This window comes from Saccostrea cucullata, unplaced genomic scaffold, assembly GCF_032062105.1.
Source record: "Saccostrea cucullata isolate Sc308-1 unplaced genomic scaffold, CSIRO_AGI_Scuc_v1 ctg858, whole genome shotgun sequence".
In the NCBI taxonomy this organism is placed as follows: Eukaryota; Metazoa; Mollusca; class Bivalvia; order Ostreida; family Ostreidae; genus Saccostrea; species Saccostrea cuccullata.
In genome coordinates, this window is record NW_026941020.1 from 79,367 (window position 1) to 94,574 (window position 15,208).

Below are 15,208 nucleotides of genomic sequence, written 5' to 3' on the forward strand. Positions count from 1 at the left end.
AAGGTATAAATGTTAAGTTAATGAAGAATTGTTTTGTAAGATGTTGTAAGGTACATTTATTAATACCTAGTGATAATGTACTCTCTTTAGATTGTGAACAATGATAGTCAGAAAGCTGTGTGTGTTAAGTGCATGAAAAATTGTGTTAAAAGATGTACAATCATTAAAACTAAGTGATTCTCTTTAGATTGTGAACAAGTGGAACACAGCCCTGATTGGTTTAATGACCTACTTTAGAGAAGCCGTAGTGAACACGCAGGAGTTACTGGACTTGTTGGTCAAGTGTGAGAACAAGATTCAGACACGTATTAAGATTGGACTGAACTCTAAGATGCCCAGTAGGTTCCCCCCTGTCGTGTTTTACACCCCTAAAGAGCTGGGGGGTCTGGGAATGTTATCCATGGGACACGTTCTAATTCCACAGTCAGATCTACGCTGGTCCAAACAGACAGATGTCGGAATCACTCACTTCAGATCTGGCATGAGTCATGATGAAGATCAACTCATCCCCAACTTGTACAGGTCAGTTCATAGCTCAGTTAAGGCATGCATGCATTTTGTTAAGAATTGTTGATCTGAGGTTTGATCCATCCGTGCATGATATCGGGGAAGATGGAGCTGCATTAAAGGATTATTTTCCCTAGATAAGTATTACTAATGTTTAATTTTTCTTTAAACAGATACATCATGCCGTGGGAAAGTGAGTTCATTGATTCACAGCGAGTGTGGGCGGAGTACGCTCTGAAGAGACAGGAGGCCAATGCTCAGAACAGGTATGAGTTATACTGCATTCAGAAAAGTCCAGGCAATGTCATAAGATTGTCCTTCAATCGATTTAATGTAGGCTTTAAGTAATGATTTTGAATGTCTGTGATGTGGGTATACATCTGTTGATGATTTGGGTTTGTTTTGAAGGAGGTTAACCCTGGAGGCTTTATGTATTATTTGTATTGTGGGTATACATCTGTTGATGATTTGGGTTTGTTTTGTAGGAGGTTAACCCTGGAGGATTTATGTATTATTTGTATTGTGGGTGTACATCTGTTGATGATTTGGGTTTGTTTTGTAGGAGGTTAACCCTGGAGGCTTTATGTATCATTTGTATTGTGGGTATACATCTGTTGATGATTTGGGTTTTTGTTTTGTAGGAGGTTAACCCTGGAGGCTTTATGTATCATTTGTATTGTGGGTATACATCTGTTGATGATTTGGGTTTGTTTTGTGGGAGATTAACCCTGGAGGCTTTATGTATTACAGTCAAACCTGTATTAAGAGACCTTCCAACGGAGAAAGGTAAAAAGGTCACATATGACAGGTGGTCTCTTAATACAGGTAGCTTGATTTCCGAAGTGTAAACACACATTTCTTTATCAAATTAATTATTGTTAACACTACAAAAATAACCACATATATTGTATTTTGAGATTTATTTCATATACATTGTAAAGTAGTACTGTAACATTTAATTTACCAATAAATAAAAATCTAAAAGATAGTATATGTTATAATTTTCAAAATTAACTTTTTAAAATAACAGTAATATTACCAATTAATAAAAATTTAAAATACATGCATAGTAAAAAATAGTAAGAGATGTTATAATTTTTCAAAATCTACTTCAAAATATAGCATAAATATAATAAAAAGGATTTTTGGTTATAATATATCACAACTTAAAAAATTAAATATATCACAGTACATGTAGCTATATACATTGATGGTTTGTAAGTTAAAATCTACACTGATCCTCTGGGAGTAAAAAAATCAGTTGTCGAGGATTGCCTCTCCTTTTGAACAATTAGGCAAGAAATCAGCTCCTCCATTTGAAATACATTTTTTAACAATTTGCTGCAACCCCTGTGTACGGAAAATGTTTTGATTTTATTGACACAATCCAAGAGTTCCTTGTTGTTTGGAAATTGAGACAGAATCATATCCTCTTCTTCACTCTCATCATCAGTTTCACCCTGCTCATTTATGTCACTAAGAAGATCATGTGCTGGTTTAGTCCAATCAATTTCAGCATTGTCACAGGTAGCCAACGTTTCGTCTATTTCCTTCAGCTCATTGAATTCGCATCCGAATAAATCCATGGATAACTTTAAAACAGCTAGCGGGATGTCGTCATCATCATCAAGATCATCACAGCTTTCTGCATGTAATTCCTGTGTAAGTTCTTGGGATGTGTCACTAATAAACCCGGCTTTTAGAAAGCACTTCTCGATGGTGGACGCTTCAGTTTCCTTCCACGAGCTAGAGAGCCAATAGATGGCATCCACATGTTGATCTGCTTCAACAGGTCAGGGCCACTAACATCAGGTTGTCTCTCCATCTCCTTCACCATGTGGATCATCTGTTTAAAAAATTGATCATAAATTAGCTTCATGAAAACATATCAATTTAATTACAATTGATTAAAGATCAGTAAGCTTTGATGTTATCAAAACAGGTTTTAATAACGTTATGTTTGTGTAAACTTTGACATTTATTGCTAAAACAACAAATAAATGTAAAGACGGCACTAACCTGTCGTTTTCTAAATTTGAGTTTCACGGTCTGTATAATCCCCTGATCCATTGGCTGTGTCTTGGAGGTGGTGTTAGGTGGGAAAAATTTGACCGTTATGTTACTGAGCGTCAATGCGGGATGAGAGGGGGCATTATCGACAAAGAGTAGAATTTTCCTATTCTGGCGTGTCATTTGTTTGTTTAAAAGTTTTAACCACTCTTCATAAATAGCACTGGTCATCCAAGCTTTCTTGTTGAAGCGATATATCACAGGCAAAGTTTTGGGATCAAGTTTTTGAAAACATCTTGGCTTACGACATTTACCGATGACAAGTGGCTGTAATTTTTCTCCTGTCATACTTGCGCATAGAGCAATTGTAATCCTTTCTTTTGACCTTTTCCCACCTGCACAATCTTGTCCTTTAATGTGAAAAGTTTTCCTAGTAGTATCTTTAAAGAATAAACCGGATTCATCCATATTAAAAATGTTTTCTCTAGAAAATCCCTCGCACAGTGTAGGTAATTTTTTTTTCCAGTCATCAACAGTACTGTTGTTCACATCTCCCCGCTCCCCGCTCATTGTCGCTAAAACGATGTTGTTTCTTTTTAGGAAACTTTCTAACCACCCATTCGATGCTTTAAAAGTGTCTTTGTTTAAATCTTTAGCGAATTTTAAGGCTTGTTCTTTAAGAAGCCAACCGGTAACATTGACTCGTCTGTTAATGGCTCCCTTGAACCATTCGTATGTAAGTTTGTTAATTTCTTCATTCCCGGTTAAGTACCGTCGTCTCTTACTTTCCGCTGGGATATTATTTTCATAATGTTCTAGTATTTCAGCTTTTCTTTTCCTCAAATTTTGTATCTGTGTTTTTCCAACACCGTAATCTTTAGCGATTTTATACGCGGGATTCCCAGCGTCTAACAGTCTAATAGCCTCTATCTTTTGTTGCAAGGATAACACAGTGCGCTTGGGAGAAGCCATGAATCTCGCACACAGGCTTAAAATACTCTGAACTCAATAAAATCATTGTTGAAATTTATAGTCATTGTTGAGATTTACTCACTATCGAGTTATTCTAACAAGATTTATTGCCTTGGAGCAATATTGAGAAAAACGGCTTTCAGTAGAACGATTCATGTAAATTACTTTTTTTTATTAACTGGAATGAAAAACATTTAAATCTTTCACATATTTTAACAAAAAGTATGGTTTTTAATTTTATCTACTTAGAATTATCTATTTTCAAACTTGTTTATTTACTAAGTTACGTAAATGATTGACTATTGAGTGATAGGAAGGATAACTCTTGCAAAAGCAAAAGCGAGAGTTGTTAAGAAAGATAACTCTCGGAATCATCACGATCGATTAAAATCGAAAGTAGAAATCGAAAAAACAAAGTCGCTAAATCAAGGTAAAATTGCATGAAATCAACCAATCTGGCTCTGAAAATCACGGTCGTAGGTCGCGTAAGACAGGTGGTCGTTTAATTCAGGTAAATGATGTAGGATTTCTCTTGGGGGGGATTTTTACGGTCACATGTGACAGTGGGTCGCTTAATACAGTGGGTCGCTATGACAGTTTTGACTGTATTTGTATTGTGGGTATGCATCTTTCTGATTATTTAGGTTTTGTAGGAGGTTGACCCTGGAGGATTTATGTATTATTTGTATTGTGGGTATACATCTGTTGATGATCTGGGTTTGTTTTGTAGGAGATTAACCCTGGAGGCTTTATGTATTATTTGTATTGTGGGTATACATCTGTTGATGATTTGGATTGTTTTGTAGGAGGTTAACCCTGGAGGATTTATGTATTATTTGTATTGTGGGTATACATCTGTTGATGATTTGGATTGTTTTGTAGGAGGTTAACCCTGGAGGATTTATGTATTATTAGCTCACCTGAGCCGAAGGCTCAAATGAGCTTTTCTGATCAAAATTTGTCCGTTGTCTGTCGTTGTCGTTGTAGTCGTTGTCGTCGTCGGCGTCGTCGTAAACTTTTCACATTTTCATCTTCTTCTCAAGAACCACTGAGCCAATTTCAACCAAACTTGCCACAAAGGATCCTTGGGTGAAGGGGATTCAAGTTTGTTCAAATGAAGGGCCACGCCCTTTTCCAAGGGGAGATAATCATGAATTAGAGAAAAATTAATGGCATTTTTAAAAAATCTTCTTCTCAAGAACAACTGGGCAAGGAAAGATGAAACTTATGTGGAATCATCATCAGGTAGTGTAGATTCAAGTTTGTTAAAATGATAACCCCCGGGGGTAGGGTGGAGCCAAGATGGCCGATCAAAGTTTTACGTAGGAATATATAGGAAAATCTTTAAAAATCTTCTTCTCAAGAACCATTGGGCCAGGAAAGATGAAAACTCATGTGGAACCATCCTCAGGTAATGTAGATTCAAGTTTGTCCAAATCATGACCCCAGGGGGTAGGGTCGGGCCAAAATGGCCGATCAAAGTTTAACATAGGAGTATATAGGAAAAATCTTTAAAAATCTTCTTCTCAAGAACCACCGGGCTAGGAAAGATGAAACTCATGTGAAATCATCCTTGGGTAGTGCAGATTCCAGTTTGTTCAAATAATGAATAATGACCCCCGGAGATAGGATGGGGCCAAAATGGCCGATCAAATTTTTACATAGGAAAATATAGGAAAAATCTTTAAAAATCTTTTTCTCAAGAACCACCAGGCTAGGAATAATGAAACTCATGTGAAATCATCCTTCAGTAGTGTAGATTCAAGTTTGTTAAAATCATGACCCCCCTAGATAGGATGGGGCCAAAATGGCCGATCAAAGTTTTACATAGGAGTATGTAAGAAAAATCTTTTAAAATCTTCTTCTCAAGAACCACTGGGCCAGGAAAGATGAAACTCATATGGAACCATCCTCAGGTAGTGTAGATTCAAGTTTGTTCGTTTACATACTTAGGAATATATAGGAAAAAATCTTTAAAAATCTTCTTCTCAAGAACCACTGGGCTAGGGAAGATGAAACTCATGTGGAATCATCCTCGGGTAGTGCAGATTCAAATTTATTTAAATCATGATCCCCAGGGGTAGGATGGGACCAAAATGGCCGATCAAAGTTTTACATAGGAATATACGGAAAACTTTTAAAATCTTCTTTTCAAGTACTTTAAAGCCGTGATTAGAGATATTTATATGGAATCATCCTCAGGTAGTGTAGATTCTAGTTTGTTCAAATCACAACCCCAGGGATAGGGTGGGGCCACAATGGGGGATCCAAGGTTTACATTAAAATATATTTAAAAAGTCTTCTTATCAAGAATAGCAAAGCCATGATTTGTGGTACACGTACTAATATTTATATCGAAGCATTCTCAGGTAGTGTAGAATCAAATTTGTTCAAATCATAACCCCCAAAGGGTAGGGTGGGGCCACAATGGTGGATCATAGTTTTACATAGAAAAATAAAGGGAAAAATCCCAAAGCTAAGTTTAGTCATATTGCCATGTAAGCATCCTCATGTATTGAAAATCATGGCCCTTTAGGATAGGGAGGGAAACAATGGGGAATCAAATTCAAATTATTACGAAATAATATATAGGAACAAAGTGTTTAAACATGTTAAAAAAGAAATCTTTTTATCAATAACAGCAAAGTCATATGCTTTATTGATATGAGGGCATTCTCAAATAGTTTAAAATTGAAGCCCCCCCCCCCCCCCCCCTCACCCCAGTAATATTTCAGTTCTGATCTGATATGTGTTTTTTCCTAGCCGATGTGCTCAGGTGAGCGATGTGGCCCCTGGGCCTCTTGTTTGTATTGTGGGTATACGTCTGTTGATGATTTGGATTTGTTTTGTAGGAGGTTAACCCTGGAGGATTTGGAGGACAGTTGGGACCGTGGTGTCCCCAGAATTAACACTCTGTTCCAGAAAGACAGACACACACTGGCATACGACAAGGGATGGAGAGTCCGCACAGAGTTTAAAGCCTTCCAGGTAAGTTACAGGGGAGAGCATCATCTGGTTAAAAATTAAAATGTCTTGTAAATGGGTGAGAATTATTTTTTGTGGAACTATCATAGAATTTGAAATAAACCAGAGGGGTTTAATTTGGGTAAATTTGAGAGTTACAGGAATTCAAGTCTTTTGAGGTCTTACGAGTAACTATTTTCTAGATATTGAAGCAAGGGTAAATGAATGCAACATTGAAAGTGGGCCATTGTAGTTTTTATATGTCTACAGTATAGATAGTACAGGTATCAAAGCAGGGTAAACATACAGCTATATATTTACTTTAACTTTATTCCAGGTGCTGAAGCAGAACCCATTTTGGTGGACTCACCAGAGACATGATGGTAAACTGTGGAATCTGAACAACTACAGAACAGACATGATACAGGCCCTGGGGGGTGTAGAGGGTATACTGGAACACACGCTATTTAAAGGGACCTACTTCCCCACATGGGAGGGTTTGTTCTGGTGAGTACTGTTTATATAATACAAACCCTGGGAGGTGTCGAGGGTATACTGGAACACACACTGTTTAAAGGGACCTACTTCCCCACATGGGAGGGGTTGTTCTGGTGAGTACTATTTATAAAATACAGGCCCTGGGAGGTGTATAGGGTATACTGAAACACACGCTATTTAAAGGGACCTACTTCCCCACATGGGAGGGTTTGTTCTGGTGAGTGGTATTTATATAATACAGGCCCTGGGGTGTAGAGGGTATACTGGGACACACGCTATTTAAAGGGACCTACTTCCCTACATGGGAGGGGTTGTTCTGGTGAGTAGCAATAACAAAGGGACATAACCCACACATTCCTGCTCTGATTGTCCTCATTGCTCATAGATGTTTATAACACTCAAAGAAGTAGGAGGCATAAGCTCAAGTAATTTTATTTCATGTGCATGATCAGGTATGTGAGAAATAAAGTGATCACATGTAAAAGTTTTTCCTGAAAAATATTTCAAAGAAGTAGGAGAATATTCATTTGTATTTCAGCTAAGAAATTTCACAGTAAAAGATTGTTTCTGTATTCTGATATGACCCTGAATCCTTCTGTATTGTAGGGAGAGAGCCAGTGGTTTTGAGGAATCAATGAAGTACAAGAAACTGACCAACGCTCAGAGATCCGGGTTAAATCAGATCCCAAACCGACGCTTCACACTGTGGTGGTCACCTACCATCAACAGGGCCAATGTAAGTGTTGATACTGGTGCATAATCACAGTTGTCAGATAATGCAGTAAATAAATAAGTTCTGTATTGAATAGTCAGACATATACAATGTAAAGATTGAAAGATTGATTAATTATATACTGAAAAAAGATTCGATATGATGGAAACAAAGAAAATATATGCCGTAATTTACGGAATATAGGTCGATACTTTTTTCTCAGAACCGCTGGGGTCGCCCATTATACAGAATTTGACCTTTTTAAGGCACAAGTTTATGCAAAATATCCCCTAATCAGTAAAATTTGCGTTAATTTCAAAGCAAATCTCTGCCACTTTCGTAACTTTTTTCATTATTTTACGCAGAAAAATTAATGCCCTGGTTAACAATAAAAAATAAAATATTTATTCCATTGCTTTCTTACAAGATAAATTTCATGAACTATCCGTTGTCAGATGACAAAAGAAGAAAAAAACATTGCTTTCATCTAGTTAATAACTCAACGTAATATCCATTAACATCATGCAGTGTCCATCTTGAAGTTTGGAAGTCGCGATCATGTACTAAAATTAAAACCGCAACTGTATCAAAATTCAAAATACGGAAAAGTTTCAACAATCACAACTGTAGTCTCTTTTACTATTTATTAGTAATGATTAATTGAAAAAGTATACTTAAATATTTTATTTTCATTGTCTTATATTTATTTAAATGTAAAATGGGTGAAATAAATTGTTTCCAGTAAATTTCTAGATTTAATTACGTCTGATTGGCCTCTAACAGAATTTTAATTTCCAACAGATAAAAAATTTACACTGTGTACACAAAGGTGTTAACACCTGCGGGGCATGATTAACAAATTTGCGTGTTGTTATAGGGGATATCAGTGTTACACTTCACTAAACAAACAAAGCCGTGAAATTAATGATGACTGATAAATTGCGAATGTGCTCTCAATTAAATTTGTTTTTTACCGCAATATCTCATGCAAAATTATAGAATTTTACTATGTTCACTGTTGCTTGATATATACACATACGCATGTTTTAGCAAATCCCTGGAGAAGAAACACGTGTAATGGTTTAAATACCTGCAGGGCATGATTACCAAATCCACATGTCGTTATAGGCTACGAGTTCTACACATCATTGAACAAACAAAGCCGTGAAATTCATGATGACTGTCAAATTGCGAATGTACTCTCAATTAAATTTATAAATTGAACTTATAGCATGTTAATATGATTTCATTTCTTTACTGTTCCTTGATATATACATGCAAAGGTCATTTGCGTGTTTTAGCAAATCCAAAGAGAAGAAATATAAAAATGGTGGACATACATGTAGAAGTAATGTCGTTTATCGGTAAATAATGTTTGAATAAAATATATAAGGAATGTGTCCATGTTGTTCTGAAATAGGAATTAATATTCTTTGATCTCGGGTATTTCCCGAATTATAGCTGTTGTATACTAACGTATTTACGTGTTATTTATGCCCTTGGTTTAAGAACTGTGTGAAACTATGGACGCATTGAACAGGCAAGTTGGAGAAAATTAGTATCACAATTCAAAGAAGTTTTAAGTTCATTGATATAAAACTTTATTTAAATGCTGTATTCACTAAAATACAAGTTTATTTTCTTGATACGTTCATGTCACGGATTTAATTTTAGAGGTTTACCTGTTCTGATATGTAGTATCTGCGTAAGAATCTTTAGAAAATAGAGAAACAAAGCCTTGTCCTATGCAGCAAAGTCGTCCTATCTTAGGATTTTTCAAAAATTACGGCTGAAAATGACCCTTTCGACCTATATTCCCCATCGACGTATAGTACATAGTATATACATATACATAGTATGTATGTGGAACAAAATTTTTTATACCATCCTTAACTGATTTGTAAAATCTACTTACCAGGTGTATGTGGGTTTCCAAGTACAGTTGGACTTGACAGGAATCTTTATGCACGGTAAAATCCCCACACTGAAGATTTCCCTCATCCAGATTTTCCGAGCTCACTTGTGGCAGAAAATCCACGAAAGTGTCGTTATGGACCTTTGTCAGGTGAGACATGAAATGACTATGGAATCATTTCAATTTGTGGGGGTCAATGTTCATTTTTTAAGGGACTTAATTTGTTTATCTGTTTGTGTACTGTTGGGTTATATAATTATATCTATCTGTCTGTCTGTTCAGGTGTTTGATCAGGAGCTGGATGCCCTAGAGATTGAGACTGTACAGAAGGAGACCATACATCCCCGTAAATCGTACAAAATGAACAGCTCCTGTGCTGACATTCTCCTGTTTGCTGCCTACAAGTGGAACGTATCCAAACCTTCACTGCTGGCAGACTCCAAGTAAGTTACACAGATTCAAAACTTCTTTACTGATTCAGACATGATTGCATGCACTTATTTTCTACAATAACAATGTAAATGATGAAGTCTGCCATATCTGTATTGTATCTTGTCTGTCTGTTTGTCTGTTAGGGATGTTATGGACAACACCTGCCATCACCTATATTCTTATTGTATCATGTATAATGTCTATTTATTAGGGATGTTATGGACAACACCACCACACAGAAGTATTGGATTGATATCCAGCTGAGATGGGGCGACTACGACTCGCACGACATTGAGCGTTACGCTCGAGCCAAGTTCCTGGATTATACCACAGACAACATGAGTATCTATCCGTCCCCGACAGGCCTGCTGATTGGTATAGATCTGGCCTACAATCTACACAGGTAAAGATATTGGTTAACAGATATCAGGATCATTTGCAGATTGTTTCCCTGGTTTCATGAAGTAACTTATTCAACTGGTCCCCTATTAATCTTTGCTATGTTGTGTTTCAGTGGCTATGGTAACTGGTTCCCTGGTTGTAAACCTTTAATCCAACAGGCCATGGCTAAAATCATGAAGGCCAATCCGGCCCTGTACGTATTGAGAGAGAGAATACGTAAGGGTCTCCAGCTGTACTCATCCGAGCCAACTGAACCGTATCTGTCTTCTCAGAATTACGGAGAGCTCTTCTCCAATCAGATCATCTGGTTCGTGGACGACACAAATGTGTACCGAGTCACTATCCACAAGGTACAATTTTCTGTCAATTTCTAGTTAAGTGGATTGTCATTTCTGCATTAAAGCCTGCTCTTTTGAAATGAAGAATAATAAATTATAGAGGTGTTTTTATGAGCGGATAAACACTAAAAAAAAAGTTACGTTTGTGTTTCTAAAGAATTAAACCGAGAGCATGTGTGAAAGCATTACACTAGAACCTTGTTTCCATGTTTGATAACAATGAATACATGGCCCATCATCATGATTTGTTAAATTTGTTGCCAATCTTTCAACAAAAAGAGAGTATTTTGATAAGTAATGTTTTGTGTGTTTCAGACTTTTGAAGGGAACTTGACCACCAAACCAATCAATGGTGCCATCTTCATCTTCAATCCTAGAACAGGGCAGCTCTTCCTGAAGATTATCCACACCTCTGTGTGGGCGGGGCAGAAACGTCTTGGACAGGTAAGTTAAAATTAGGTACAGAAACTAAAATCATCAAGCACTTGGAGATAGTTAATCTTTATCATGTTTATTCATATTTTATCTTTGACATAATTAATATCCTATCACACTAGAGAGATTGTCTTGGATGCTTTCTTTTATCTCTAAGGTTGAGCATTTAAGCATGTTTTAATCATGCCATAGTTATGTTGTTTATGAATATTTTACTGTTTTTTTGTAGCTGGCTAAATGGAAGACGGCTGAGGAGGTGGCTGCCTTAATTAGATCACTGCCTGTGGAGGAGCAGCCTAAACAGATCATCGTCACCAGGAAAGGAATGTTAGATCCCCTCGAGGTCCACCTGCTGGACTTCCCCAACATCGTCATCAAGGGCAGTGAACTCCAGCTACCATTCCAGGCCTGTCTCAAGGTAAGGGAGATAACTGATCTTGGAAGAAGTAATAAGGGGACACAAGTTTTCTTTTCAAATGAAATGCAAGTTTGACAACATTGTTGAATTGGCAACTTGATACAAAAAAGTGCATTTAAAACAGGTAACTTGATGCCAAAAAAGGGTAAATTAATGATTGGTTGTTAAAAAACTGAAGGAAGACATGCAAAAGACAGCGAGAGCAAAAAAACAGTTATACATAAAGAAAATGTTTATTGTAAAAACTTTTCAGCATATGATAGAGATAATAAAGTTATGAACTAGTACAGTTTAATGTGCCCTCTGTTTTGACAGGTGGAGAAGTTTGGAGATTTAATTCTGAAAGCTACTGAGCCTCAGATGGTCTTGTTTAATCTGTATGATGATTGGCTAAAGACCATTTCCTCTTACACAGTAAGTGTTTGAATGATTGGCTGAAAACTATTTCTGTTTGCAACACAAGTGTACAATAATTGGTGAAAAGCTATTTCGGTTTACAATGCTCATATTTAAATGTGTATTTGTGATTTATCCAGGCGTTCTCTCGTTTGATCCTGATCCTGAGAGCATTACACGTAAATAACGACAGGACGAAGGTCATTCTGAAGCCTGATAAGACGACCATTACCGAGGCCCATCACATCTGGCCGAGTCTGTCCGACGAGGAGTGGATGAAGATCGAGAACCAGCTCAAAGATCTCATCATGGCCGACTATGGCAAGAAAAACAAGTAAGATACAGTACTTATAAAAGGAAAAATGAACAAAAGTTAAAAACAAATAGTGGATTAAAAAAAACAAGCCTTCTACATCTTCAAATGAAGAATAAATTCTGAAAACTTGCTGTATATTGAAAAAGGTTCTTGATACTTGAGAAAACAGAGAATTTCTGTTTAGATTTGTGAGATTGATGCTACATCTAATTATATAATATGTATGTATTTTGTAATTTCAGTGTCAACGTAGCATCCCTGACACAATCTGAGATACGAGATATTATTCTGGGTATGGAAATCTCAGCTCCCTCAGCTCAGCGAGTTCAGATAGCCGAGATTGAGAAACAGACAAAGGAGCAGTCTCAGTTAACAGCAACAACGACACGCACCGTAAACAAACACGGAGACGAGATCATTACGTCCACCACCAGTAATTACGAGACATCCACGTTTGCCTCGAAGACTGAATGGCGAGTTCGAGCTATCTCAGCCACCAACCTTCACCTGAGAACAAACCACATTTATGTCTCATCAGATGACATTAAGGAGACTGGATACACATATATTCTGCCCAAAAATGTTCTGAAGAAGTTCATCATCATCTCAGATCTTAGAGCTCAGGTAAATTTGAGATAATCTTTTCAAGTATAAGGGAAAAAAAATTAATCAAATCCAACATAATTGTTATTTGAAATACAGACAATAACACACGCTTTTTGTTCCAGATTGCTGGTTACCTGTACGGAGTTAGTCCCCCTGACAACCCCCAGGTGAAAGAGATCAGGTGTATTGTGTTACCTCCACAGTGGGGGACACATCAGACAGTTCACCTGCCCCACCTACTCCCTAACCACGAGTATCTAAAGGTACGTAGCATCTCCTCCACCCCCCTATAATCTCAAGTAAACAGGCATCATCTCCTCAACCAAAAGTAAACTTATCAGACTTCACGTTTCCCACCTTCTTCATCCATGATTATCTCAAGACAGGAAAGAATGGTAGTTATTACTCAAATTAAGTAAGTAGAATAAATGCAAAGGTTTAAACTCCAATTTAAATGATGTATGTTGTGGTATATTTGTAGGAGATGGAGCCTCTTGGTTGGATCCACACCCAGCCTAACGAGTTACCACAGCTGTCACCACAAGACATCACCACGCACGCTAAAGTGATGGCCGACAATCCATCCTGGGATGGAGAGAAAACTGTAATCATCACCTGCAGGTAAGTAACTGGGGCCTGAGCTCTGAATGATGCATTTAGGAAGAACTTCCTTGTAATAATAAGAGTTAGAGAACATTTATCGTCAGTAATTGTTTTATAATGGTAATCTAAACCTGTTACAATCTTTCTTTCAGTTTTACCCCTGGGTCATGCTCCCTGACTGCCTACAAACTGACCCCCACAGGCTGTGAGTGGGGACGACAGAACACTGACACTGGTAACAACCCCAAGGGTTACCTCCCCTCCCATTACGAGCGTGTACAGATGTTGTTATCTGACCGATTCCTGGGATTCTTTATGACTCCCTCCGAGGGATCATGGAACTACAACTTCATGGGTAAGACACAATACCTTGTTGTCTATAACAATCAATTTCTCTCTACATGGTGGATTTTATTTGAAGAAAAAAAAAACAAGATGTGTTTGTGAAACACTATGTGCCCAACGGCAGCAAAATTCGAAAAAGCTATTTATAGTACATAGGTGACAGTCAAGGTCACAAGGTCGTTGACCTTTGTGTCATTTGGAAGAACTTGATTAGTGGAGTATGCACACCAAATATGAAGTTTATATCTTTCATGGTTCAGAAGTTATGGAGAAGGTTAAAGTTTGCAGAAAAAGGCTATTTTTGGCATATAGGTTACAGTCAAGGTCACAAGGTCATTGACTTTGGTGTCATTTGAAAGAGCTTCATTAGTTGAGTATGCATATCAGGTATGAAATCTCTATCTTTCATGGTTCAAAAGTTATTGCGAAGGTTAAAGTTTGCAGACAGACAAACAAACAAACAAACAAAGAAACAAACAGACAGACAGGACAAAAATAATATACGTCCCGGATCTATTGATCCGGGCGCATAATGATTGGTCATGTAGACATATTTAAATACAATGGAATAGAAAATTATACTTTTAAAGAGGGTAAAGTTTAGATTTGTTAAATTCATTCATGACAAACACCTGTTAATGCTTCTGATCTGATTGTAGGAGTACGACACGACCCCAACATGAAGTACGAGCTCCAGCTGTCCAATCCTAAGGAGTTTTATCATGAGGTTCACCGGCCCTCTCACTTCCTCAACTTCAGCTCGATGGACGAGGCCGACCTCCCGGGGACGGACCAGGAGGATCTGTACTCGTAAAACTGAGTGCTAGAGGAGAGTTCTGTGTGATTCAACACCTTCATAAATCATAGTGACAAATTTATTTAAACTGTCTGTAAGAACAATGTGTACAGCCTTGACGATTGTGTTATGGACTTCATTTTACTGTGTAAAGATGAACTGATTCTTGTTGTGTAGATATCTCTTTCATTTTGATTCTTATTCATGTTATTGGACTTATCTGCAGTAAAAAAAACTTTATGTTGCACGGCAATGTACTTGTAAATACATGGATATTTCCTGCACGGGAAAAATATGACTGGCTCTAAGTACTGTTAGTCAGACAGTATTCATATTTGATAAGGATTAGTAAACCATAGTATTTTTCTATTCATATGAAGTAAAGATCATAATTTACAGTTCAGCTTCTATGTGACAAAGCATTGTAAATATCATTTAATTCTTGTCAATCTTCTAAGTATGGAACACTGTGCTGACATTTGAAGAAAAAAATGTGATTTTTGGGTGGTAAATAAATTTTTATTCTGTACTTGTATTTTTTTT

The 15,208-nt window shown here is 37.1% G+C and overlaps 1 protein-coding gene across 4 annotated transcripts in view; it reads left to right on the plus strand.

Annotated features, from left to right (window-relative positions):
- The window catches only part of LOC134256946 (pre-mRNA-processing-splicing factor 8), a 28,916-nt gene extending 13,722 nt beyond the window's left edge, over positions 1 to 15,194 (plus strand). For 3 of the 4 annotated variants that reach the window (XM_062739614.1, XM_062739612.1, XM_062739616.1), the window contains exons 27-44: positions 188 to 522; positions 681 to 773; positions 6,342 to 6,477; positions 6,791 to 6,960; positions 7,558 to 7,687; positions 9,582 to 9,728; positions 9,861 to 10,021; positions 10,222 to 10,413; positions 10,525 to 10,762; positions 11,066 to 11,194; positions 11,415 to 11,603; positions 11,919 to 12,017; positions 12,140 to 12,333; positions 12,558 to 12,939; positions 13,044 to 13,184; positions 13,403 to 13,542; positions 13,677 to 13,879; positions 14,529 to 15,194. In XM_062739614.1, coding sequence (XP_062595598.1) covers positions 188 to 522; positions 681 to 773; positions 6,342 to 6,477; positions 6,791 to 6,960; positions 7,558 to 7,687; positions 9,582 to 9,728; positions 9,861 to 10,021; positions 10,222 to 10,413; positions 10,525 to 10,762; positions 11,066 to 11,194; positions 11,415 to 11,603; positions 11,919 to 12,017; positions 12,140 to 12,333; positions 12,558 to 12,939; positions 13,044 to 13,184; positions 13,403 to 13,542; positions 13,677 to 13,879; positions 14,529 to 14,683 — 3,234 coding nt within the window. In that variant the 3' untranslated portion in view covers positions 14,684 to 15,194. Of the gene's footprint in view, positions 1 to 187; positions 523 to 680; positions 774 to 6,341; positions 6,478 to 6,790; positions 6,961 to 6,994; positions 7,065 to 7,557; positions 7,688 to 9,581; positions 9,729 to 9,860; positions 10,022 to 10,221; positions 10,414 to 10,524; positions 10,763 to 11,065; positions 11,195 to 11,414; positions 11,604 to 11,918; positions 12,018 to 12,139; positions 12,334 to 12,557; positions 12,940 to 13,043; positions 13,185 to 13,402; positions 13,543 to 13,676; positions 13,880 to 14,528 lie in introns of all 4 variants that reach the window. The other variant, XM_062739613.1, reaches the window with a different exon arrangement.
- The last annotated feature ends 14 nt before the right edge of the window (positions 15,195 to 15,208 follow it).